The following is a 27207-nucleotide window of genomic DNA, read 5'->3' as shown; positions in this document are numbered from 1 at the left end:
TGCTTCCTCTCTAAGAACTGCCGGGTCGGGTCGATGTGAAACCTAGAGGTCTGTGAAGCTCCTGATGACTACGGAGGCTGCCAGGGCCTTGGAGATGAGCCCTCAGCTCAGAGCTGCTCTTTACGGAAAGAGATGCTAGGCCGGAGACAGCAGCATTTTCAAAATCACCCCTCTTTCCATGCCTACCTCTCTTCACAGTAGTGCTTTAAGGATTAAAAGGAACCATGAAAAAACATGTTTACTTCTCCTTCTTGTTTATTTTCCTGGCTTCACCTGGGGCCTGTTAAAAGACAACTTTGCTAAAGACAGCTTGTTCTTTCAACTAGTATCCATCCACCCCTAATCCATGTAGGACAGTGGGAGTGAACAGAAACTACAGACGGGTAGTGAGTTCTAAATAATGACGCCCTTTTCCAAATATTCTCATTTTTGATATATATATATATATATATATATATTTAAATCAGAACTCTGAGAAATCTTTCTTGGGCCTTACGAAAGGCTACAGCAACATATCACCATAAAAAAAGAAAAGTCTTCGGGGCTAAAAGCTCCTGGCAACACAGGTCCCCTGATATCGTGCACGATCCCACATCCGGACATTCACAAGCAGTTCTGGAAAATGCTTTGGAAAATCGGGCTCCCCTACCTCACTTGATCTTTTTCTTTTAAATATACTAAAAACAATTCAAACCATTAACTAGTTTGTTATTTTCTTTGAATGTCCCAAATACCAGCTATGCCATGACCATTTTTCAACTCATTTCAACCTGAAGTAGGTGCTGTCACATCTGAGTGTTTCAAAGTCCTCAGTGAGGGGCTTCGCTGGTGGCGCAGTGGTTGAGAGTCCGCCTGCTGATGCAGGGGACACGGGTTCGTGCCCCGGTCCGGGAAGATCCCACATGCCGCGGAGCGGCTGGGCCCGTGAGCCATGGCTGCTGAGCCTGCGCGTCCGGAGCCTGTGCTCCGCAATGGGAGAGGCCACAGCAGTGAGAGGCCCGCATACCACAAAAAAGAAAAAAAAGAAAAAAAAAAGGCCTTAGTGAAACCATTCCCAGAGGGAGTGAGTCTCTACTATCCACCAGGGCAGTTCCTGGCCTCGGGGCCAAACCTGATTGACTCCAAGCAAGCTAGGCAGTGAAACTGCTGTTTCATACACATGGACAGAATAAACGCATTCAAGTGATTTAAGAAACTGGAGAAGAGTGGACTGAAGGAACCCATGGAAACTAAGAGAGCTCATCATAGTTCCAGTTTTAACAGGACTCAGCTTGGCTACATCTGGTCCTTGGGGTTCCCATGTATCGGAAGTCCAGGAGCTCACCTGGGACAGCCCTGACTTTGCAGACGATATTAACCACGCCTTTCATTCTCTATATCTGATGCTTTGACATCCTGGGGCCTTGTTGACTCTGGATGGACTGTGCCTCCCTGGGTTAGCTCATTGCTAGAGACAGCTGACAGCTCACCTGCCTGGGAGAACGTCCTTCATATGCAAAGCAAACACCCACAACCCAGCCACCTCCTCTGTGGAGCTTTCACTCTCTGGGCCACTATCCACCAGCCCTGATCACCCCAGGGCCAGGTACCAGACACCCAGGGACAGCTCCTGTGCCCAGGGCCTGCTGAAATGATTCCAACTAGCCAATCCGAAGTCTGCCTACCCTGCCTCACCCACTCCTTCCCCCTGAAACCACGATCAAGGCTCTTGCCCACGGTTTCTCAATCCCAGTGCCTCCTGACTGACCCTGGTGCTTCCCCACGTGGCCCCGCATGGCACGGCACAAACCCTCCTCTTGGCATCTGAGTATAACAAACTATCTTTTCAATGGCTGTTGTATTCTCATCTGTTGGCCTCACCATACCTAAATAATAGCAAAACCTACATTTTACAACAAAGACATGTAATGGGGTGTGGCCACTCTGGGCACTTAACGTTCTCACCTTAACCAGCACTGTCTTTTCCTGACCAAAAGAAGGGGGGGGGAGGGGAACAGATGACTTTTCTTAATCAGGGTTCCTCATGTAAACCACAGAACAAAAAAATAACTTGAGTGGCGATCTTCTTAATTGTCCCAAGAACGGTACCTGACCAGCCCCACTCTAGACACAGAGAAGTTAATTCGTTACAAACAGCAGGTGCTTTGGTGTACGAGGGCTTAATTCTCTTAGAGAACGTGGCTGGGAAACGTGACGAGTCTAACTTCCAGGTGTAAATGGAAACCCTGCATCATTCCCACAGCCACTGACAGGTCTGCCTCTTGGAAGAAATTCACTGTGCCGGGAAGCGGTGAAGGTGGTGCGGCGGGGTGTCCCCCTACCTGTGTGATCCGGATGAACGTTACCTGTGCTCGGTGATCCCCGACAGCGAACTGTATCACGGCGACGCCCGGGCTGTGGCTGTCCTCGATCCTCTCCACAGTGCTGGAGTCGATCTTCAGGTCATTGCTGATCTCTGCACTCTGGATGAAGTCTTCCGTTTTTAAGTCCTCCACCTTCTTCAGCTCCCCGTTGGCCAGCTGGATGATGGAGCCTTTCATGAAGTAGGGAGGCAGCGTAGGGGGCGCGGCTGCAGGGGATGCCACCGACTGCACCACGGGCAGGTGGATCTGCGCCTGCACCATGGCTGGGTAGGCGGCCTGGGTGACCAGGGCCTCGGGGCTGAAGTTCTCGCTCTTGGGAAGGGCGGTGGTGACGAACGTGTGAGGCACTGCAGCAAACTGGGGCGACGACGTGACGATGGCCGAGGCCGCCCCCGACCCCTCCATGTCAGCGCTGCCCACAGGGATGAGCAGGGGCTGGGTGCCGGGGAGGACCAGGTGCGGGGGCAGGCCGCCGGCGTAGGTTATCGCTTGCTGCTGGCTGCTCAGGTAGCCGATGACGGGCGGCTGAGTCCCTGCGTAGAAGGCGGTGGCCGGCAGTCCCACCGGGAGGGGCTCCGAAGCACTGTGTGTGGTCTGAATGACCGTGTGGGGGGACAGCGTGGCGACGGCGGCGGCCTTCACGCCTTCAGGGCCCAGGGCCTGCTGGGGAGACAGCGCGTAGGACCGGTGCCCGGGCTTCCCTAGGTGCAGGCCGCTTTTGTCGTTGAGGGCGGAGGGGGAGGCCTCTCGGTGGGTGACCTGCTGCACCTCCAGGTCGGCGGCAGGGGTGCTACTGTTGGGCAGGACCATCACAGAGGCCCGCACCCCGGAGGAGTCGCGGCTGCCGTAGTCGGCAGGGCTGGGGTGGACCACCACGTGCCTGGACTCGTACGGGTGGGGAACGGCCTTGCCGCCCGCCTTCACCAGGCCCAGGTCGGCCGCGGTGGGCGCCCCGTACCTGCGGCCCTTCTCCATCTCCCCGTTCAGGATCTCCTTGGCCTGCGCGCCCTGCTGCAGCCGGCTGCTCTCGGCTTTCTTGGTGGCCTCGCGGGTGACAAAGTGGCTGCCGGAGTCGGTGTACTGCACGACGACCTGCGGGGAGGGCCCCAGGGTGAGCGTGTGCGGGATCATCGTCTGGTGCGGGTGCAGGTGGACGGGGATGGCCGGCGGGGAGGCCGGGCGCGCGGCGCTCTGCGGAGAGCTGGAGATGTGCATGTACTGGTTCTGCTGGGTGGGTGGTGGGGACCCGGGGGGCAGGAGCCCCGCGGTCCTGCCCAAGTGCTGCTGCTGCTCAGCCTTGTGTCCCGAGGCTTGGCTCAGGCCGCCCATGTTGGCCAGCAGGGTAGAATAGGCCTCCAGCTGGGAGCGCTGGGATGGAGTGGCGGCCCCCGCGGCCGAGGCCACCGCACTGGTGACGGGGCTGGCCGTGGGGGAGATCAGCTGAGAAGGGATGAAGCCGGCGTAGGGCCCGCCGTACTGGGAAGAGCCGATGAACTGTAAGGTATGCGGCAGGTGGGCGTACTGCACGGGCGACACCGGGGCCCCGGACTGCGGGGGCGGGTACGCGGGCATCGTCGTGGTCGCCGGGACGGACCGGGGCGCGCTGGGCGGGGAGTAGTCCAGCCCCGCGGACAGCGCTTTGTGTAAACCTATTCCCTGCTGTAAACCGAGCTCTGCTGGGGGCCCCGCCGGCCCTAGCCGCCCGCCCGCGTGGCCCCGGCCGCTCGCGTGGCCCGGGAGCCATGCCACGCCCTCTGCGCGGTGGTTGTCGCTGGGCACAGCCGTGGCCTTGTCCTCCGAGGGCCGGCTGGTGGCGGGGATCTCGCGCTTCTTGGGAGGCAGGCATTCGTTACTGCGCTCTTGGTTGGATTTCATTTTTCGCCGTCCCCCCTCCACGGTGACCGTTTCACTCTCTGGCTGGCTCTGCTTTCAGTCTGATAAACGGAAAGTCACATTTGATTTCTGTAGGGGATCCAGGCTCTTCATGAGGAATCATCTCCCTGTGGGTGCGATCCGCCAGCAGCCGCCCTGGAATCTGGGAAAAGGAAGAGGGTCGGGACAAGGGGAAGAGGAGAGGGAGGAGAGAGGCGATCAGAACATCAGCACGGGAAAAGAACGTCCTCCTCGAGATTGAGACTAAGCTTCTGGTGTCAACGTGAATTCCAAACACACCCCCGCCCCCGCCCGTCCCCACATTAGAGCAGGTAAAACGCTGGCCGGCCGCACTGTTTAGGACGTCAGCAAGATCATTACAACATGCAGCAAGTCAAAACCTCTTTTTTATGGATTTAGCAAGTCTCCTAAGACACCTCTCTCAATACCCTCTTCTCTTTTCCTCTTTCCAGAAGGTAGACAATGTGTTTCTTAGTTTCGCTTCCAGAAAGGCCACTCCCACGCCTTAGCTCTTCTTTACCTAGCTGGGCAATCAAACGATGCCCACAAGGTGGGTGACACCGGTGAAGGTCAGCCAGACCTACCCTCTGAGCCAGGCACTGGGAGGACAAGGTTAGGAACGGAAATCCTCAGCGGACTTCATACCTTGTCTCTGAGTCCTCCTCTGCCAAAGGCGCTCCTCAGAGATTCCACTGACTCTGGGTCCACACTGGATCTACAACGATCCTCTCTTCCCTAACACACGCATGCACGCACGTGCACACACACTATACACAGGCCAACTCAGCAGAGGGAGCCCCAAATAATCGTGTTCTCTACAAGTTTCCAAACAACTCCCAGTACAGCTACTCACATGGTAACAGAAAGCCAAAAGGAATCTGTTGGACAGTTAAAACAGGAACATGGTTATGGTTTTAAAAAAATGCAATAACCAGACTGATGCATCGAGGGTGTGCTTAACGAGGGTGGCTTTACGCTTGCTCTACCTCTGCCTCTTACTTCCCTTCCAAGTGGTCTTTGAATTTTCTCTCCACACGCTCCATAAAGGGCCAACCCACCCTCAACCCTAGAGATGAAACCTCTGCTGGACCAATCAGGCCCAAGTGTTTCAACCAGACATACAATTACTGAGCCTGGAGCCAGTTTTCATGGACACCTAATCTCAGTCTTTCAGGAACCACAGAACTCTGTTACCATGACTGTGTAGGCAGACAGATGCCCACCTGGCAAGAGGCAGATCATCAATGGAACCAACAGGGACCAGGCTTACAGGCGGCAGTTGTGAGGGCCGCCTACAGGCAGCAGCTGCAGCCGTGAGCCATGTCACGCGCTGTGACCCCGGGAAGCCCTGGATCAGGCTCTGGGAATTCCAGGCCCTGGGTTTTTAGCATTTCTCCTACGCAGACCCGCTTTTCTATAGTCCGATGTTAAAACAGACACAGTTAAGGCAGCAGTTTTCAGCACTACCCTCCCCGAGCTAGGGCTCTGTAAGTCCCAGATAACTCCATTCTGTATAGCCTTCTCTTATGAAATGCATGGCACGTAATTTACACCCAATATGTGCAAATAGATTAAGATGACAGTGCTATTTTCAAAACAATGATAGAATAAAATTAAACTACAAAAACTGAAAACAGCTGCCCCTTTTGACTACTTAAAAAGTACTGATACTGATCTTTTATCTCTAGGTTTTAAGTCACGCTAAGAAAGAACTGCATAAACTCTGTTCCCACACAGACTAGCAAAGGAAAGTCATTTAGGAGATGGACTCAAAGCGAACTGTTCCATGCGCCCCCTGCTGGCTCCACGGCAGCACTGATCCAATAAAACCCCACAGGATTTCATTAGGGAAGTTCATGCAAGAGTAGTATGTCAGAATCCGGAATGAGAATATAGTAGGCCCAGCCAGTAAGGCACTAGGTTAATTAGCCCAAGGCAGCTCTAGGGAAGAAAAGATAGCGGCATAAAAGTCCTTTCAAAGCCAAGTAAAATGTCAAATGCATTCAGAAAGAGGTCCATTAGCAATGCAAATGTAAAACTGCTGTACAACGGAATGCACCATACACAAACCTAGAAAACCCCTCTGAAGGTACTTTTAAAAAAAGAACTCAGCTTTAGTGAATCTGAATACGAATGCTGACTTGGTGCTCGGCAGTGCCTTGGTCTATTTACACTGTGTTGTTTTTTGAAAGACACTGGCTGACTCAGTTGGCCCTAAAGATCTCAGTATAGATTCCACGGCTGGTCTTCTGCTAATGGACCAACTAGGACCATATCGGCCTTACCACACAAATTCAAATATGCTCTTCTGAAAAGTTGTCCATTGAGAAACATCTTTTCCAGATAATACAAATGATAAATCAAGGATACAAAGATTAACTGGAGCGACCTGGGGCCAAACTGATACAAATTTCAACACTCCCTCCTCCTACCTTTAGGAGGACCTTGTCTCCTATTTACCAGCGCAGCTTGGAGGAGTCGAGTCGCTCTAGTTCTGGGGCATGTGTCCCTTTCTCTGTGTTTCATTAGCTCTCTATACTGTCTGTTATCTCTCATCAGGGGAAATCATCGTGAGGATAGGGACTATATCTTGCTGTATTTTCAGTGAACCACGAGAGGGCGCCACAGGACGCCACCAGGTCCCTGGTACGTTGGATGATAGTTCATAAATTAAAAGAACAGAGAGGTATAAAAAAAAAAAAAAAAAAAGAACAGAGAGGTAAATTGCGAAGGTGCAAAGTACAGCAGCGAAAAGGAAGGGAGAAAGAAAGAGACTAGGAAGAAGAGAAGAAAAAAGGAGAGTGGATGTCTGCTTTTAGGGTCTCTTTCTAGCTGCAGACACATGGTCTCCATGTCCCTCATTGCCTTTTCAGTGCTGAAACGCACCCGTGGTTCACCTGGGTCCCGGAGTTCACCTCCGGATGTACCTGTCACAACAAGAGACACGGGGCCACACACCACTGTATAACTGCTAAGTTACCGAAGAGCCACACATGCAGATCACAGGTTTCAACATTATTATTAGGAAAGGGGAAGTGAACAGGGAATTAATAGATGGATCGAGACAAATTTATTTAGGGTTGACTACATACAATTTGCCTGCTAATCGCTGTTCTGAATACATCCATCTTAAGCATCTTTATATCTACATTTGAATCTCTCTCATCAGTATCTTAAAATTTAGCTCAGTGGCAATAAGACCTTGCTATTCCAAGTGTGGTCCTCAGACTACCTCCCCCGGCAACTTTAGAAAGGCAGAACCTCAGGCCCCACCCAAACCTCCTGATTTCAGAGTCTGCATTTTAACAACACCTCCAGATGATACACATGCACAGCAAGGTGTGAGAAACTCAGCTTGTCTGCATAAGCTTCTAAGTAAAGTAAACGTCTGGAGCCTCTTCGGATGGAGTAGGTGCTGGGAAACCAAACTAGGTGCTGTGAGCAAACAGAATCGATGGAGCCTGGGAGATAAGCAGCTAATATTTAGGGAGAACTCAGCTGTTTACTTTGGGGTCACCTAGACCCAATACAGTTCTAAGTAACAGATGCTCCTTTTCTTCTGGCTCTTTCCATCTTCAAGAACTATAAGGAAATACACTTCAAAAAGGCTGTTATTGTACATTTTATGTATAATTCAATCATCTCCAGGAGAAAAAACAGACTTTAATAAAGGAAGATATTTATATCTTTGATATCATTCAAAAATCCCCAGAGCCCCCCCCCCATTAACGTGGATTCAGATTGCTTCGGAAGTGTTAGGAAAATGAGATGATCCCCACTGATTCCGAGTCCTGTAAATAACAACCAACTGCTCTGAATGGAAGACACTCCTAGAATCTGATACATACAGTCCTAAAAATGCATTCCAAGGTCAGGGCAATAAACTAGGTTGCTCTGCCCAGCACCCTCCATCCTGCGAGTTTCTCAGTTTGAGTGAAACCCATGACTGTCTGGCATGTATGTCCATGCACAGCAGAGACGTGGTTTCGGTTTTAAAGAGGAGGAAATGCAGCCTGGTGAGCTTGTGTCAGTTCTGGAAAAAAACATATGACCATTTAAAAGACAGAACACCTGGACCTGATGGGAGAGGTCACTAGGACATGGCAAGGATTCTTGAAGTCCTGACATGCAAACCTCTCGCTTTACTAAATTATCACAAGGAAGATCTGTGTAGTGCAAGGGCACTTCATTTAGGTTAAATATTAAAAACAGGCCCAACTCTGATATCCTTGAGGTTTCTGGGATGGAGAAGGGTGGGTTGGATGATAGCGTAATTAGATACCTTCATGGTTGACTGAACAAGAATGCCCCAAAGGAAGTGGATCACATATTCATTCATCAAACACTTACCTTGTTTCTAGTATGTACAGTGGACCTTAATTATTCAGTGTCAGCATGGGGCAAATGGTATGCCAGAACTCTATTTTCAGTTCTATTCTGTTCACCATTTTATTAGTGTTTTGGTTATCATATTTAGAGGTAACAGAACGCTAAAAGGGATGCTTAATATATTACTGCAATTAATATTCAAACATATCCTGAGAAGCTGGAAGTGATGGCACAAAACCAAAAAAATAAAGATGAACGAGAATAAATATACATGCCCTGTCCTTGGTTTCAATAGCTCAATTAGTCTAATAGCAGGGTTGGAGCAATCTGACTTAAGAATAGTTCACATCAAAGAGCCCAGGAATTTTCTGTTTGACCATCCATTCAATATGAACCAACAGTTGGGTATGGTGCCTAAAAGCTGGCATAACCATAAGCTTCATTTTAAAAAGCACAGTATTCCCAATAATGGAATGAATACTGCAGGAGCATACGGCACTGGTAAAGCCACAAAGTCCTGAGGCAAGGGGACACTGGCGGGCATGCCCAGGGTGGAGCGATGGGGTTAGTGGGAGGTCTGGACCCAAGACAGGTAAGTAACAGCTGAGGCAACTCAAGATGTGTGGCCTGGGGGACAGAAAAAAGCCGGAGCAGAGGTGCAACGCTCAGATCTATAAAGGGCCCTCCGTGGAAGGCAGGAGAGCAGAACTGACCTTCAAATTACATCGATACACAGTTGACCCTCGAACAACACGGGTTTGAACCACGCAGGTCCACTTATACGGGGATTTTTGTTTCAATAAATACCTGCAGTACTACATCATCTGCAGCTGGCTGAATTTGAGGATGCAGAACCACCTACATGGAACGTCGACCAGGGAGCTCGAGCATCGGGGGCTCCTGGAACCAATCCCCCGCAAATACTGAGCGACGACTGTATACAGTAGAAATGAGAAAGTAATTAGAACTGTTAAAATGAGCTGGGCTGCCTCATGAGGTAGGGATCCCCGTGTCATCCCAAGTGTTGAGGCAGAGTTTGGAGACACGAACTGATGGTCCCACGTGGAAGAGAGACACAATCATAGGGATGAGAGGGGTAGAAAACGTACAGGGCACCGCTGCACTCCACCTAGCACTAATCAGGGACTGCAGGGGGCGTGGCATACCGTGTTAGAGGCGGAGTTGATTAAGGAAGTGAGAGAGAGATCTTCATACTTCACAGGCTTGCCAGCAGGGACCCCCCCCCAGCACCAGGCTCAATGAGCCCACCTAGTGGTGATCCAGGGCACAGCAGTGCTGAAACCCCAGAGGGAAAATCCTACAGAGTCAGAGGTGGAGAACCCTGGATGCTATCACGCTGTGTAAACAAGCTCTCTCTCCCTCTAGGGTCACCAAAAGCAAGTTCAAGTCTGCACCAGGGTGCAGGAACCTTCAGTCAGTGAAGTGACACATGCCACACAGGGCTGGGAAGGCAGGGATCTGCCATGACCATCTACAGCTGAGATGTTAGTGGAATGAGGACAGGCAGGAGAAAAGAGTCCCTCTCTTTATATTATTAGCACTAAGAATAACAGTTTTGGGGGGCCCTGTTCATCTATAGATTTGGGGGCAATGAATACAGTGACTAAATGTAATGTAATAATTAAAAAAAATTAAATCCACCTGTAAGAATAGAGTTGCATTTGGGTGTTCCCTGGCTCAGGGAAGCTCTGAGGGCAACAAACTGACTCGGAGTCACTGTTCTGATCACATCTCCATCTCCTTGATGGAAAGATGCTGGAGGGGACTCTTCAAGACGCACAGCCGCTCTGCTGCCCTTCCTCCACTGAACTCCTCTGCTTGGCATGGAGCTAACCCCGCCCCCCGGTCTCCCTCCTCCCTAAGTCGTGCTCCCCCATCTGCTTCTAATGTCAGCATACTAGAGTGACAGGCTTCCTCAAGCCTGGGTGAAGCTCTTCCTTGGTTCCTGGCTTCTGCCATTATCGTATCTCATCCACGTGACGATTGTGACACCGGGGGGGGGGGTGTTTCTAGTGGGTTCTGCCACCCCTGGAAAAACAGGGAGATCTGTCTTCTGGGTGGGTCCACCGCATGGGGATGTGGCCCACTTCTGTGTCCACAGGAGGTCAGGCCTGAGAGAGGAGGGCAGAGGGGCAAGGCCCACAGCTGGGCTGGGCTGTCCCTGGCTCATGTGGGATGTCGCCGCAGCATCTGAGCAGCCAGTGTCCCCTGGCAGCCTGCCCGTGCTGGAACTCCTGGAAAGGCTCAAGGAAAAATAATCACTTGAAGGGATATCCATCTGGACTGAAACTGGTCCCAAATGACTTGTCCAAGAGACGTCGAGTTTGAGTTTTTAAGAAAAGCCGGAAATGCTTTTCTGTCAAGACCTTCCCTGGTTCAATACGTGAGCAAATGCCTTTCTGCTCTCAAGGGCTGTGTGTGCCACATTAGCTACCCCGGGACACGGGCACCTCTGTTTACCCACCGCTCTGGCTGGAGGCTGGGAACCATAGGTGCTTTCCACGACCCCACAGCAGTTCTCACCCTGCCCCTGAGTGAATTGTTTTAAGGACAGAGGGACTGCTGTGACGAGGTGCAAAGAACTGGCCACAGTAACATGGTTAGAATTGGGGTTAGGAGACAAGGATCTGTCAATTTTTGACTCTTGATCGAATGTTCTTAGCACAACAGTGAGAAATCTCACTTCAGAAGTCGTTCAGCACTCACTTCCATGGGCATCGTTGGAATATCAGGATAAAACATTATTATTACTGATAGGAAGGTAACAAATTAATATTCTTACTAGTACCAGTAGGGGGAGGACACAGAGAGTAGTAGAAAGAATAGGCTGGGGTGTAGGTAAAGGACAAGTTCAAAGCCTGGCTTCATCTACAAATAACAAGTGCTGTCGAGGACAGCGGGGACATGGAGAAAAGGGGACCCTCCTGCACTGCTGGTGGGAATGTAAACTGGTGCAGCCATTGTGGGAAACAGTATGCACGTTTCTCAAAAAACTAAAAATAGAACTACCATATGATCCACCAATCCCATTCCTGGGCATATATCTGAAAAAACTCCCAAAACACTCATTTGGAAAGATATACGCACCCCAATGTTCATAGCAGCGTTATTTACAATAGCCAAGATATGGAAACAACCTAACTGTCCATCAACAGATTAATGGATAAAGAAGATGTGGTATATTTCTACAATGGAATACTACTTGGCCCTGAAAAAGAATGAAACTTTGCCATTTGCAGCAACATGGACAGACTGGGGGGGGCATTATGCTAAGTGAGGTAAGACAGAGAAAGAAATACAGAATGATACTGCTTATATGTGGAATCTAAAAATACAACAAACTAGTGAATACAACATAAAAGAAGCAGGCTCACAGATATAGAGAACAAACTGGTGGCTACCAGTGCAAAGGAGAGAGAGGCAATATAGGGGTGGAGGAGGGGGAGGTACAAACTTTTGGGTGTAAGATAGGCTCAAGGATGTCTTGTACAACACGGGAAATAGAGCCAATATTTTGTGGTAACCGTAAATGGAAAGTAACCTTTACAAATTGTATAAAAATTAAAAAAGAAAAAAAAACCAACAACCCTGGCCTCACTCCTACTGCCTATGGAATCTTTCTCTTTCTTGTAATTTTTATTTTACTCCAAATTATACATGTGTCCAGTTTAGAGAGTAAGTATCTCAACAGTGTGTAATCTTATAGGTAATATCTCTGCCTATAAAACGGGGAGGAATTAGTACGCACAGTGCCTGGCATCGTGCACACACTCAATAAATGCTCACCATCCTAATTGTAACTCAGCAAATGCTTCTTCCTGAATCCCTTGTTTTCACCCACACTGATGGATCACTAATCTCTCCTGGTTCCGTGATCAAATCAACACAATACCTTCAAACTCTCAATCCTTTCCAGCATCTGGGTTTTTCCTCACACCTGTGATTTACACAAAAGAAAAAGCCATGGATGTTTGAGAATTTATTTTCTTTCTTCAGCTGGTAGAAGGGATTATAGTTATAATAGCTCCCAATGCACAGGCCCCCATTCACACCCAAAAGCATGAAAGCCACTCCACAGGTACAAGCAGAATCAACAGAAAGGTGAGATGCTAAACTCGAGCTTGGCGTGTTAAGGGTTAAGTGTAATGGTTCCTGGTTCCACTCTGCCTGCTCTTCCACAGCACTTAGATGAGTAATTCCCCAAAGGCATGGTGGGGAAATGCAGAATCTTCTTTCCACATCCCACAGGGAAGGCTGCCAGCTGTCTTCTCACACACACTCTCATAAGCTCTGCTACACACCACACAGCAAGGGGCCCGTGGTAGCTGGAGGGGGCTTAGTCAGATTCTCTCAACTACCAGGGTGCTGGGGTTCCAGGAGATTAGATGGCCCAAGTTTACAAACAGAGAACACGAAAATCTCCATCAAGTAAAAAAAAAATGCCTTTCTGGAACTGAGGCAGTCTGAGACAGTCTTGAGGCATTTGTTGCCCTTGATGTGGGCGGGTGGAAGGAAAGTGGAAGGTTCTGTATAATCTTGAACTAACAGGTCATTCCTCCTGGGAGTTCCATGATGGGGTCCCTTCTGTGGTTGTCTTCCAGTCTCTGGGACACTATACAACTCTACCACCATCTTGGCAACAAAGGCCCTGAGACCTCCTGGGACCCAGCAAGGCAGGTATGACAGAAGCCACTGGGGCTTTCTTTGTGTAGACTATAGATAGCAATGCTTTTCATACGAGCAACAGCCAGTGTGTTATCATCCCATTGTAAAGACCAGCACACTGAGGCTTAGCGTGTTACGGGATGCCCCTAAGGTTACACGGCTCATAAATGGCAGAAATAAGATGAAAATCTTGATTCATCTAATGCAAGCACCTGGGTTCCAGTTCTCAGATTATGCAGTAGATCTGCTGGTATATAGTGCAGGATTAACCTCACCCAAACAGACGTCTGGCCTTTGTCTTTGGCTACTGGGAGGTCCTGCCTATAGAAGTCTGTCTGTTTGCCTGGGGGCTTTGACCACCAGTCTAAAGTATAATTTATGAGGGGGGCTTTGGGCCCCATGCGATATCAGTGCCAACCTCTGGAGGAATTCAAAGACTAAAGTTACGCACCCAAACTCCGGGAGGAGCTGAGAATAAAAGATCAACCACGTGGGTGGTATGAGACTGAGCTCCAAGAAAACCTCTAGACACCGGGGCTCGGAGGAGCCTTGATGGGTGGCAGTACTGTGTGTGTACTGTCACGCTGCAGGACTGGGAGAAGGTAACGCCCCCCATGACCCCACGAGGAGAGGACACCCGGAAGCCCCGTGTCTGGACCCCTCCAGATCTCTGCCCTATATGCCTCTTCCTTGGTTGATTTTAACCTATATCCTTTCTCTGTAGTAAATTGTGAACGTGAGTACAGCAGCTTTCAGGGAGCTCTGTGCTCCTAGTCAATGGATGAATCTGAGGGTGGTATGGGGGACTCCCCCCACCCCAGAACCTATAAGTGGTGTGAGAAGTGAGGGCAGCCTTGTGGGAACTGTTCTCTAACTTTGTAACTGGCTCATCAACTCCTTCTTACATAGCACATGATGATTATACACTTAAATAGATCAAGTAATAAAATAAGCATAATAAATGAAGCTCATCGGGGCTCAGGGAGAAGAATGTAATGTGCACCAAGGACCAGATAAATCCAAATCTACATTCCAGAACAGTGGCCTGTGGCCAGGCAGATGAATGGAACAGAATGAGGGAGGAAAACACCGCCTGGGACAACCTGATCTGGTTTAGGGTCCCATAGGGAAAGTCTCCCTGTGGCAATTACCCAGCGGCACACACACGTAAGCAGCACTGAGCGTGTCACTTTTCTGCGTACAGAGTTCTAGGTGTTGGAGCAACGGGGGCAACCCATCAGCTACTTGCTGGTGCCTCAATATTCTCAGTCTGCTGTGTGGAACTGACTTACTAGAAATCTCCCAAGGCCCCGTGGAGGCTGAACAACCCAACAGACCAAATACAGGGCTGGGCTCCATCATCTGGCTCTCCAGAGTTGTTTGGTTTTTTTTTTTAAACAAATTTATTTTTTATTTATTTATTTTTGGCTGCACTGGGTCTTCATTGCTGCGAGTGCTTTCTCTAGTTGCGGCGAGCAGGGGCTACTCTTCATTGTGGTGCGGTGGCTTCTCTTGTTCTGGAGCACGGGCTCTAGGCACGCGGGCTTCAGTAATGGCGGCTTGTGGGCTCAGCAGTTCTGGCTCTTGGGCTCTAGAGCGCAGGCTCAGCAGCTGTGGCGCATGTGCTTACTTGCTCCACGGCATGTGAGATCCTCCTGGACCAGGGCTCGAACCCGTGTCCCCTGCATCGGCAAGCGGACTCTCAACCGCTGCGCCACCAGGGAAGCCCCTCTCCAGAGTTTTGAGGAAGTACTTCCTCCAGATCACAGAGGATGCTGTGTGCATGCCTGGGACAGTCCAAGCTGGTTGTGCTGTGTTCCTCAACAGAGAAAGGGACAAAGAAAATGGGGTATATCTATACAACGGACTATAATTCAGCCTTACCACAGAATGAAATTCTGATACGGACTATAAGCTGGATAAATCTTTACAAAACATTATGCTAAGTGGGAGAAGCCAGACACAAAACGACCAATATTATAGGATTCCACTTGTGTGTGGTCCACCTAGAGCAGGCAAATTCACAGAGACAGAACGTAAACAGAGGTTACCGGGGGCTGGGGGGAGGGGTAATGCGGAGTTACTGTTGAGTGTGTATATAGTTAGTCTGGGATGATGAAAAAGTTCTGGAGCTGAATAGTGGTGATGATTGCACAAAAATGTGAATGTACCTAATGCCACGGAAATATAGACTGAAAAATGGTTAAAATGGTAAATTTTATGTAATATATATTTTATCTCAATTAAAAAAACTTAAATTACATATCATGATTTTAAAAGTTTGCAAACCAACTGCAGTTTTGTTTTTAAACTTCACAGTGCCCCCTTCCCCCAAAGTTCTGCTTAGAGCTACGTGGATCCCCCCAAATACCTGCTAGAGTTAACCCGCTTTCCATGGCTGGACTTTGGGGTGTCTCTAAGCTCTTACACTTGTGTGCATTTTCACAATGAGAACTGGGAACCATAAGAAGTTAAGAAGCATCTGGCGAGGGTGTGGAGAAAAGGGAACCCTCCTGCACTGTTGGTGGCAATGTAACTTGGTGCAGCCACTAGGGAGAACAGTATGGAGGTTCCTCAAAAAACTAAAAATAGAACTACCATATGAGCCAGCAATCCCACTCCTGGGCATGTATCCGGAAACACTGGAACTTGAAAAGATACATGCACCCCAATGTTCGTTGCAGTACTATTTACAACAGCCAAAACATGGAAACAACCTAAATGTCCATTAACAGATGCATGGATAAACAAGATCTGGTACATATATACAATGGAGTATTACTTAGCCATAAAAAAGGAAATAATGCCATTTGCAGCAACATGGATAGACCTAGAGATCATCATACTAAGTGAAGTCAGTCAGAAAAAGAAAGACAAATACCATATGATATCACTTATCTGTGGAATCTAAAATGTGACACAGATGAACTTATCTACAAAACAGAAACAGACTCAGACATGGAGAACAGACTTGTGGTTGCCAAGGCGGGTGGGGTGGGGGAGGGATGGATTGGGAGTTTGGGATGAGCAGATGCAAACTATTATATATAGAATGGATAAACAACAAGGTCCTACTGTATAGCACACGGAATTATATTCAATATCCTATGATAAACCATAAGGGAAAAGAATCTGAAAAAGAATGTACATATATGTACAGCTGAATCACTTTGCTGTATACAAAGTAACATAACATTGTAAATCAACTATACTTGGAAAAAAGTTAAGAAACATCCACGGAAGGCAGCACCCCACCCTCAAACTATCCCACCCCTGCCCACTCAACACAGAAGGCTGGCCAACATCGCGGCCCTTGTGTTCTCCCCTTGGCTCCATCATCAGGTAATGTCAGTCCCACCTGCTAAATCAGGGGTCAGTAAACTTCGGTGAAGGGCTGCCCGGTAGATATTTGCAGCTCTGCAGGCAGTACAGTCTGTCGGAAGGCCTCCACTCTGCCGGCGCAGCATGAAAGGCGCCCTAGATCATCCATAAACAGATGGGTGCAGCTGTGTCCCGTTCCAGCTCAAACACACTTGGCTCAAGGCCTTTGGGTACGTGGATTCCCTCAGCTCTATCTGAACACTCTCCACTCCAGCCACCACCCCTGCACAATGCCCCTTGCTGCTTGTTTTCTAACCCAGAGGTTCTCCTACCCAGACTTCCCAGGTGACGTGGAGGCTACCTGTCTGGGGACCATACTTTGAGAACCATGGCTCTAACCTATCTTCGAGGTCTTTTTTTTTTTTTGCTGTGGATCTTTTTTTTTTTTTTTTTTTAAGTCTTTATTGAATTTGTTACAATATTGCTTCTGGGTTGGTTGGTTTGTTTTTATGTTTTTGGCCACAAGGCATGTGGGATCTTAGCTCCCCGACCAGGGACAGAACCCACACCCTCTGCGTTGGAAGGTGTAGTCTTAACTAGTGGACCGCCAGGGAAGCCCCCCAGGTCACTTATTTTAGGTTCTCCCCACCCCAACCCCATGCCCTCTCCTCTGTGCTGCTTAAGACCATGCTTTATCTTATCACATACACACCATCCTCTAACTGTCTGCAATCCCCACCTAGGCTAACACTGCCGCTGGCTCCATGCCTTTGCCCATAACGGCCCCCCTGACCGCGACTTTCTTTTGTAATCATTCCTAACATCTTGACAAAGCCACTCAAGACCACTGCAATGTTGCACAGCCCTTCCTTCTCTCAGGCTCACCAGCACTTATATAATGTGTCCATTGTATTCTATACTTATTTTCATGCCTCTTTCTCATTAGACTGTAAACTCCCTGTGCTGGGTACAGACTGAATTTCGTAACCCTGCAGGATTCTAGGGCTGCTGTCCTTTCTTTGTCGGTTGACGGTTCTCATCCTGTGTCTGTTGCTGTTCTGTCTCCCTTAGAAGTTGGCTACTAAAAGGCAAAGTGTTTCTGGATCTTCTTCTAAATTTTTGGACGTGATCGTACAGTGTTGGATCAAAAGTGGAACTCATGACAGAGAGACATAAAATACTGTGTATCTGAAAAGCATCTGCACTTAGAGATTCCATTTCTAGCACGGATTCTCATGTGAGATTATGAACCCCAGATAATTCCCGTAGCAAGAAGTCAAAGCACACCCTAGGAGATGTTTTTAAAGATGTGGGCGACACATCTTTAACCTCTAAAAATCCGCATCCCATTCTCCAAAACTCTGTCCAGACTGTCCTCACATTAATCCCAAGGAAAGGCTGCTGACTGTCTCTGGATTTACTGGAAGAAGTACGTATTTACAAAGACAGCAATTTTACTGAAACCAGCCTAAATCAAGCATAGAAAGAGAGATGAGCTTATAAAGATCAGCCGCGATAAGAATTCTCTCTGAAATAAATGTTTGTTTTAAAACCAGGGGTATGACTCATACTCGCTGAATGGGTGGCTGAGTTCTGACCCTCAAAAGATGAATGGTTCATTTTGACAAGCAGAGCAAGTGGGAAACCTACACTCTACCTCTATTGTTTTCTCCAGAGGCTGCGCAGTGGAGCCCAAGATGCCCCGAGTCCTTTCCAATCACCAGCAAAACGGACAATGGGATGACTTGCTCCCTGCAGCTGTTTTCAATCAAAACGCTGAGTTAATTACCACGGCCCCTCCCGGGGCTCACAGGCAGCCCAGCACGAAGCTGGTGGAACATTAAGGACGCTGAATGAGCTGCCAGGAATTTGGCTGCCAAATTACCCCTCCTCACCTTGGCTCGGCACCATTAACTTAATCAGGTATTCATTCAATAAGAACATTTTACACTCTCCCTGGAAGGCTGCCGCTGCCCTCCGAATGTGGCACACTGTCAAGCAGACAGCACTCAGCAGGAAATGTCAGGGACGGTTTTAGCTTCTTTGATTTAATTTCGGGTCTGGGAAGAAGGGAATCCCCCGCTCCAGGCAGGACTTCTTGCCTACGCCATGAAGGGAGGCTATGATGAAGAGCTGGTCAAAGACTAAGGAGAAGACAGGCTTTGCTTATTCTGTACACTTAGAGACAGCCCACGCTTTACGCCATAGCTCTTACTGCTGGGCAATCCACAGATGGTTGACTTTGATGTCACAGGGACCTGGGAGAGACTGGTGGCTTTTGGCATTTGGTGATTGGTGACTTCAGGGGAGGTATTCAACTTTCTAATCTTCAGTTTCCTCTTTAAGAAAACAGAGATAATAATAAGCTCTATTTCATGGGATTCTTAGGGAACAGCATGCAACAATGCGTTGCCCAGCACGCAGGCTGGAGAACCTCATAGAAAGCTGCCCCGGCAATGAACCGCTTCCAGGCATCAAATGACCTCCCCTTAAGGTGGCTGAGGGCACCGGATTGGGATTCTAGTTGCCAGAGTTAGAATCCTGGCTCCTTCGCCCACCAGCCGTGCCTCAGTTTCCCTATCTCTATAGTGAGAATAATACCAGTACTCAGCCCATGTAGGCTTGTTGGGAGTTCACACCTTCAAAGAACATAGACCAGGGCCTGGCCCACGGCACGACCTACAAATATTGGCCGCTGACGTTACAATTCCCTCCTGAGAAGGGCTCTCCCTGCCCGCTTCCTTCACTTGGGTCGTATTTTCACCTGTATTGAAAACACACACTTGGAAGACCCTGCGACTCCAAGCAACTCCCTGACCCATCACAAAACAAGCAGCGCCTTAGTGGATATCAGTACCTGTGTAATCAGCAATGAATGTGTATATGGCATTTTCAGGGAGGCAACTCTCTATGGGCCTTCCTTGTTGCTGCATATCTTGTAAGTAGAGGCACTGACTCTCTTTGTTCTAGGCTTTTTTCCTTTAATTGAAGTATAGCTAAGTTACAGTATTTGTGTTCATTTCAGGTGTACAGCATAGTGATTCTGCTTTTTTGCAGATAATATTCCATTATAGGTTATTATAAGATACTGGGTACAATTCCCTGTGCCATACAGTAAATCCTTGTTGTTTGTTTATTTTATGTATAGTGGTTTGTATCTGTTAATTCCATACTCCTAATTTGTCCACCCCCCCCTTCCTGGATTATTTTTTTAAGGATGTTTGTATAGGTTCTAGCCTTAGAAGATCTCTTCCTCCAGAGCTAAGGGGCAGGTCTGTTTGCTGCCCAGTATAATAAATATAATAACTGCCTCTGAGGTTAAACAAAAACAAAAAAACAAAAAACCACGCACTTGCCTCCCTTGAGTTCTTTCCTGGGTTACTTCATGCAACACACGTGCCACTCAACTGTAGTGAAGACGCTGGGTACAACAGTCTCTAAAAGGTTCCTTGCTTCACCTCCGCTAACGAGGAATTTCAAGTCTCAGCAGCTCAGAAAGTTTGCTAAGTCTCTAAAACTTCTTCTAGAAAATAATCCATACTAGTGCCTTGATATTTTTTCCCCCTAACTGGACTAAAGCCTTGCCTGCAGAACAAATGATCAATCGCATCTACATTCCAAAATAAAATTCAAATGCACTCATGCTTTAAATTTGGAGGTGTTCATATTATCTGTTGTGTCTTCCTGCAGTATCAATAGAAGCCTTCTGGTTTATTTGAACGTGGAGCACGGTACCCATTTTAGACACAATTACTCATCACAAATTAAATCAGTCCTTTTTCTATTTAACCTCTCTGGAATACCCACGCCCTAACGAGCATCTCTGCAACATTATAAACGCACAAAAAATGGCCAGTTATTTTAGTTAAGACCCTAATAGCGAATGAAAGGCAACACATAATACTGCGGGAGGCTGCAGGCATCGAATGACTGTAATCTATAACAGGCAATAAAATGTTTAATGGACAGACAGAAATGCAAAAAAAGTACGTCGGTGCCCTGTTGACCACAAAGCTCATTTTCTTCACTAGCACCGTGGCCTCGAAAGATAGTTCACCTCTCTGAGCCTCCGTCTCCTCGTCTCCTCATCTATAACACGTGAACGATGATGATGATGTTTTCAAAAGATTGCTGTGCGATGAAAGAAGACGATGCATGGGAGAGAAGTGCAACGTCTCTCACAAAAAATCCGAATACGTTCTTTTTCCTGAACGTCAGCTCCAACTGCCTGTCAGGAATCTTCAAACTTCCCCTTATGAACCCTCTCAAACCAGCATCTACACTCTGCTTCCACACTGGGGCCATTGTTTTGCACCATCTTCCCAGGTCTAAAGCAGCATTGATTCTGATGACTCCTTACCACTTAACCACTTACCACTCCCCTAGAGGTATCGATCTTTCTTCAAAATGTCTCAACCATTAGGGAAAAAAGTCACACCTGTCCCTTTTTTCCCCCATCCCCCCACAGAGTAAGGAATTTGGCCTTTGTTCCCGATGCCCAAAAAGGACTAGACTTTACCTTTGGCTTCTGGGAGATAATCTATGTCATACTTAATAGGAGAGTATAGGGTGGGGGGCCTTGAATCACAGCAAGTTACTTAACCCAGGGCTCTGCATCCTCATTTTAAAATGATAATAATAACAGTATCTACCCTGCAGGGTTATGGTGACTATTAAATGAGATTAAGTATATTAAGCGCTTAGTGCAGTGCCCAAGCACAGGGTATGCATGCAATACGTTAGCTAAGAAATGTTACTCGTATTCAGTAGGAACTATATCCATAGTAACCTCTTTTCCTTTAGAATTATGAGAAGATGATGGAAATGGTCAGAATACTCTGAGAATTCTGTCAACATATTCAGTATTTGCCTTATTTGCCACAAAGCATTTTCATTTTGAGTTTTGCTGGTGTTCTTCTTCTAGGAAATCTATTATTTTTCCCGATTGATTTTTTTTTTTTTTATCGTTCTGCTTCAGACTGAAGTATGTAGGATCAATACACTTCCCTTACAATGTAATTCCAACAGAGTGAAGGGAAACTAGGCCTCATTTCAGTGTTTTCAGCTCCTATCCATCCGCACTCCCTGATTTCACGATGTGGGCTACAGACAGTCCCAGCTGTGTGCTGAGGACCCCACTACATTCCTGGTCTCTCATGGAGTGTACTTTAGATTGGGAAATGGGAAAAAAAGAAAGGCTTTTATTTCACTCTGAGATAATTTCTTAAAATAAGTTAGGCTTTTCCTAAAATTAGTAAAAATATAAATAAAAGAGGCTCCCATTAGAAATGTCTTAGTGTTAAGTAGAAAAAATGCACCCCTTTGATTTTCAGACATATGATCTCCCTGTCTGATACACTCATTTTTTTTTTCCATAAGAACATGTCTCAAAAATTGGGATCTTTCTCTGCTCTGTAGGTTTGAAAAATCTATAGTTTGCTTCCTTTTTGCTCTGGTTACCTCATGGGGTGGTGGGAAGCCTGGTGAAAGCCAGCAGGAAAGCAGCCACTGAGTCGATTAATAATGTTTCCAAGGTAAATGATACAATGAACCCATCATAAACCTAGTTAGTAAAATATACAAAGTGTCAGCTCCTGAGAACTTCACAGAAAGCTCTCAACAGGCAATCAGAAAGGGAACAGCCTGGGAGGCTTCCCCAAGCCGCAAACAGTCAGGTAGGAGTTAACGCTTTAGTCGGATGGGTTTTGTTTCCTGTTTCACAGCTGATCTGAAATTTTCCTCAAGGACAGTGTGGAAGATGTTTAAGTAAATGCATGGATTTACAAGCTTCCCCACACTGACTGCCAGGACCACTTCGTGGTCAATGCTCAGGGTGGTGGGAGATCTTTAGGTGACCATAAATGACCATAGCCAGACACACCCCGAAGACTGGCTTTGTGGTTCAACAGAAGCATGATGGGAAAGTTACAGTCAGATTCAGTAACAGAGGAGGGCGGTAGGTGTGCCTAGATGTGGGGATCTAAGAAAATATACCCCTCAAAAGGGATTATTTTAACAAGGCAGAAAACAATTTCCCTGACAGAAACGTGGCAGGGAAAAGAGCTCAGAGAACGGGGAGAGCTGTTGCGGGGGGTGGGGGGGGGGGTGGGCAGCTTTAGAACGTTGTGAAAGTCTCATTAAAAACAACCACAAACACGCTTGGCCATTATCCAAATGAGTGAAAAATAGCTTTGTCTATGAGAAAAAAGAAATTAAAACTGTTCTAAGCATTACGTTTCTAGATCACAATTGTACATGAATACATTACAGTGAGGGCTCCCTGAGCCGGTTATCAGAAACACTTGTGACTCTAAAAATACACATTCCCTGTCGTTGTCCAAGACTCAGCAGATCCGTGCTGGGACCCAAGAATCTATATTTTTTAAAACTCCTCTGGTGATTCTGACCAGCAGCTAAGTTTGGGAACCTACTACGCCAGACGCACTGGCAGCATGTGAGAAACATCTGGGGACATTTTTAAAAAATCCTGCCGGTCAGGCTACATCCCAAGCCCACCATGTCATAAAGCCTAGGGTGGGACCAGGCATCCTAAGTTTCCTCCTAGGTTGAGAATCACCCCTTAGACCCTAAGTTCACATTCATTAACATACCCGCCACCCCGGTACCTGACATACAGCAGGGCCTCCACCATAAAGCCAGACACATGCCGTTTCTAAAGCCTACAGACGTTCCAACTATAGAAAAACACAAATGAAATGCTGAGTTCCAGAACAACCTATGAATGCACTGAGCTCCAAATTTGTTTGTCAGCCTATATGGAATTTGCTTTTATTAAACCATGCTTTTCCCAGAAAACAAAATCTAGCGTTTTTTTTTTTTTTTTGAGATGTTTACAGGATAATTTCCTATGATTTTGGGGGGCAGAGCGCTGCCAGAAGCCCTGAGTTGCTCAAAGGCCAGCCTCTAGGTCAAGAGGAAAGCCTGGCTGGCTGGGGCCTGACGTTGTCTGGCCTGTGACACGGACAAGAAATACTCGTCCACGTCAGGCCCCCAGTTGATAAGCAGGACGCTCCGTGCAGCCACGGCCGTGTTGCTCAGCTTACATCTTACAGTCAGGAGCACAGACAGCCTCCGTCGCCACACCCTGCCAGCTGCACGCCCCTCTGTCCTGTAACACATCTGACTTCAGCGCACCCTGAGTCTCCAAATCCCCTTGCGCACGGCTTTCCTCCTTCTCCCTCCCTTCGGCAAAGACCTCTTGTTGGGTATAGCGTCACTGCCTCTAACTGGCTGCATAAAAGAGAGGGCAGGTCCACAGCTTTTTCCCTTGGCCTGATCCAGGCTTGCTTCAGGTGGCTGAGAGCAGAATCCAGCCCACTTTGCTGTCCACGGATGCCACTGTCCTTCTACATGACCTTGACACGAAGTCCCTGTATCAGGGCACCAAGCAGTGGTAATTCAACCGCACGGACAACCGCAGTGGTGCTTCGCTGCCGCCTTCCACACTCCTCAGCGCTAGGAACACCTACTCTTAGTGACAGGTGACGCATCTGCTGCTCTCCTAGCAGCCTCTTCTAAGTTCAGAAACAAAAAAGAGCAGTTTCAACCCTGATGCATGAGCTTGGTGGCAAAGAGGAGCCTCAGCTGATGAGAAGGGCATGGCTTTTCCCTCTCTGCTCCATGAGTCCTCACCCATCCTTTAGACTGACCACTAGAGCTACCCCCTCTTGCCTTCTCCTGTGACTATAAGCACCACAAGCTCCAAACACCACTCCTTAGAAACAGCAGATGAAGGGCCGACCTTGGCTGTGCCACTGATCAGGCTCACTCCTTCCTTGGGACCCCCCGTCTCTCCTTCCTGAGAGCTCTGACCATCACCACGCCAAAATAACTAACAGGCACGCTGCCTCGAAACCTCGTGCTTACATCTATGCCACTTAGAGCAAATAAAGCAAATGGCTAGATTTCTTATCTCTGGACACACGGAGACACCCAAGAAGTGATTACCCTCCTCCTTTTTTTTTTTTTTTTTCTTTCTTAGCGGTACGCGGGCCTCTCACTGTTGTGGCCTCTCCCGTTGCCGAGCACAGGCTCCGGACGCACAGGCTCAGCGGCCATGGCTCACGGGCCCAGCCGCTCCGCGGCATGTGGGATCTTCCCGGACCGGGGCACGAACCTGTGTCCCCTGCATCGGCAGGCAGACTCTCAACCACTGCGCCACCAGGGAAGCCCTCCCCTCCTCCTCTTTTGCTTCCTGCCCACAGTGTCCACTCTTTGGACAAAAGAATCGGGGACCAATCCATGACCAAATGCACAGGTCATGGACTTTTTTACCTCTTCCTTCCTCATCCTCTTGACTTAGAAGTTTCAACATATATGTTTTTCTGACCTAAATTGGCCTTCAGTGGAAAAAAAGGTTCCACTGTTCTCTCTCACTGAGTTTCAAAGCTAAGGTGAACCGAAACAGGGCTGTATTTAATTCCCAGCATCATCTCTTTGCTGTTGGCAGTGTTCTGGGAATGGTGATATATTTTGCCCTTCAATGAATACTTTTTTTAGACTCTGCAGTCAAGGCCCAGATAATTGTTGGTAAAGCGCTTTTCAATTTTCCTTGGCAGGGAGGTGGATTACATAACAAGGCCTCAGTTTCTCATTTTGTAAACTACCGAGAACAGTGTGAACTGTTCTAAAACTAAAGAATCATCATGAGACCAAGAAAGCTGCTTGCCATTCTTTGGGGGAAAGCACATCACTTATGCAGATTACCCTAGATTATCTGATTTTTTTAAATCCTAGCATACTAACTATGTACAAACTTCTTTTGAAGCAGGTTTCTCTTCTAACAGTAGCTCAAAGACAGCAAGCTGGTTTTTAAATTAAGTATTTGTCAAACATTTTGGAGAAGATAAATTTAAGGAAACAAAATTTTGACAGTATTCAGGAAGCACACTAAAAAAAAATATATATATATATATATATGCATTTAGTGTTGATATTCCGGAGGTCTAGATTCAGAGAGCAGGAATCATGGAATCAACTAATATAAAGGGCTGTGTGCGACTGTGAAATGGGGTATAATACCGTCTCTTTTTATCTTTTTCATCAGCATCCTCAAATGCTAGCTTCAGCCTAAAGCCAAGATACCCAAATCAATATGGAATTTATACAAATTCCACATAGATGTATATTTTTTTATAGTTATTCCATTTATACACTTATAGGTGGCAAAACTGACACCCAGAGACATCATGGGTATTACCAAGGTCATATAACCTTGTTGTGTTTTTTTTTTTTTAAAAGAAGATGTTGGTGGTAGGAGTTTATTAATTTATTTATTTTGGGCTGTGTTGGGTCTTTGTTTCTGTGCAAGGGCTTTCTCTAGTTGCGGCGAGCGGAGGCCTCTCTTCAACGCGGTGCGCGAGCCTCTCACTATCGCGGCCTCTCTTGTTGCGGAGCACAGGCTCCAGACGCGCAGGCTCAGCAGTTGTGGCTCACGGGCCCAGCCGCTCCGCGGCATGTGGGATCCTCCCAGACCGGGGCTCCAACCCGTGTCCCCTGCATCGGCAGGCGGATTTTCCACGACTGTGCCACCAGGGAAGCCCCCCCTTGTTGCGTGTTTTAATGAAATGCAGAATCAGGACAAGAATTCAGTCCCTCCAACTCCTACCCCATTACACTCTTCCCTCCACGCCCATCTCCCTATGCAGGAGGTTCCCGGGGTCTAGGCTAAAGGAGCAACGGTAAGTGTGGAAGAGAGGTGAGAAGAATAGGAAGGCTTAGTGATTGACTGAATTAAGCCAAAGGAATCCAGAGCGCTCAAGTGGGAATAAGAAGGGCACAATGCTATCGGATGAATGAAACAGGAAGGATGTTACTCTGGAGGAGGAGAGGATCGAGTTTAAGACTCATTCAGTGTCACATGGCTCTCTGACCGCCAAGACTCACTGCAGGGACAGAGAGAGGACCAGGATTTCAGAAGCAGTGCTCATTAACAGCCCAAGAGGGAAGCTGAGGCTGACAGAGATACACCAAGGAGGACAGTAAAAAAGGAAGGAGGGCTTCCCTGGTGGCGCAGTGGTTGAGAGTCCGCCTGCCGATGCAGGGGACGCGGGTTCGTGCCCTGGTCCGGGAAGATCCCACATGCCGCGGAGCGGCTGGGCCCGTGAGCCATGGCCGCTGAGCCTGCGCGTCCGGAGCCTGTGCTCCGCAACAGGAGAGGCCACAACAGTGAGAGGTCTGCGTACCGCAAAAAACAAAAAAAAAAGGAAGGAGAGCAAACACCTTCTTGACCACTTCTCCTCAACAGAGGAAAGTGGTCAAGAAGGTGGAAGATAACTAAGACATTAACTCTATTAAATGGAGCTGAGAAATTGAGTAAGACGAACTAAGAAAGGCCACTGGTTAGACCAGTGGTTCTCGGTCCATGCTGAACATTAGAAGCACTGGTGAGCTTCTAAAAGATACTGACTCAGAATCCGGGTTAATGACCATTGGATTAAACTGCATGACCACAGATGACTTCAAAAAGAACTGATTTATAGTCCTACTTTAAAGGAGGAGAATGGATATATGTACTAGGAGACATCTTGAATGTGTTCTCCAGGTCCTGTATTTAATGGCTACATTTGCATCATTGATTATCTTATTTTGAATT

The 27207-nt window shown here is 47.8% G+C and overlaps 1 protein-coding gene across 16 annotated transcripts in view; it reads right to left on the bottom strand.

Moving 5' to 3' along the window:
- Positions 1-27207, bottom strand: part of ATXN1 (ataxin 1) — a 399420-nt gene that overhangs the window by 20039 nt on the left and 352174 nt on the right. For 15 of the 16 annotated variants that reach the window (XM_060163642.1, XM_060163630.1, XM_060163629.1 and 12 more), the window contains one exon: positions 2346-4398. In XM_060163642.1, coding sequence (XP_060019625.1) covers positions 2346-4238 — 1893 coding nt within the window. In that variant the 5' untranslated portion in view covers positions 4239-4398. Of the gene's footprint in view, positions 1-2345; positions 4399-23218; positions 23249-27207 lie in introns of those variants that run through there. The other variant, XM_060163641.1, reaches the window with a different exon arrangement.

The sequence above is a fragment of the Lagenorhynchus albirostris genome, chromosome 10, assembly GCF_949774975.1.
Source record: "Lagenorhynchus albirostris chromosome 10, mLagAlb1.1, whole genome shotgun sequence".
Lineage (NCBI taxonomy): Eukaryota > Metazoa > Chordata > Mammalia > Artiodactyla > Delphinidae > Lagenorhynchus > Lagenorhynchus albirostris.
This window is presented reverse-complemented; position numbering and strand designations above follow the sequence as displayed.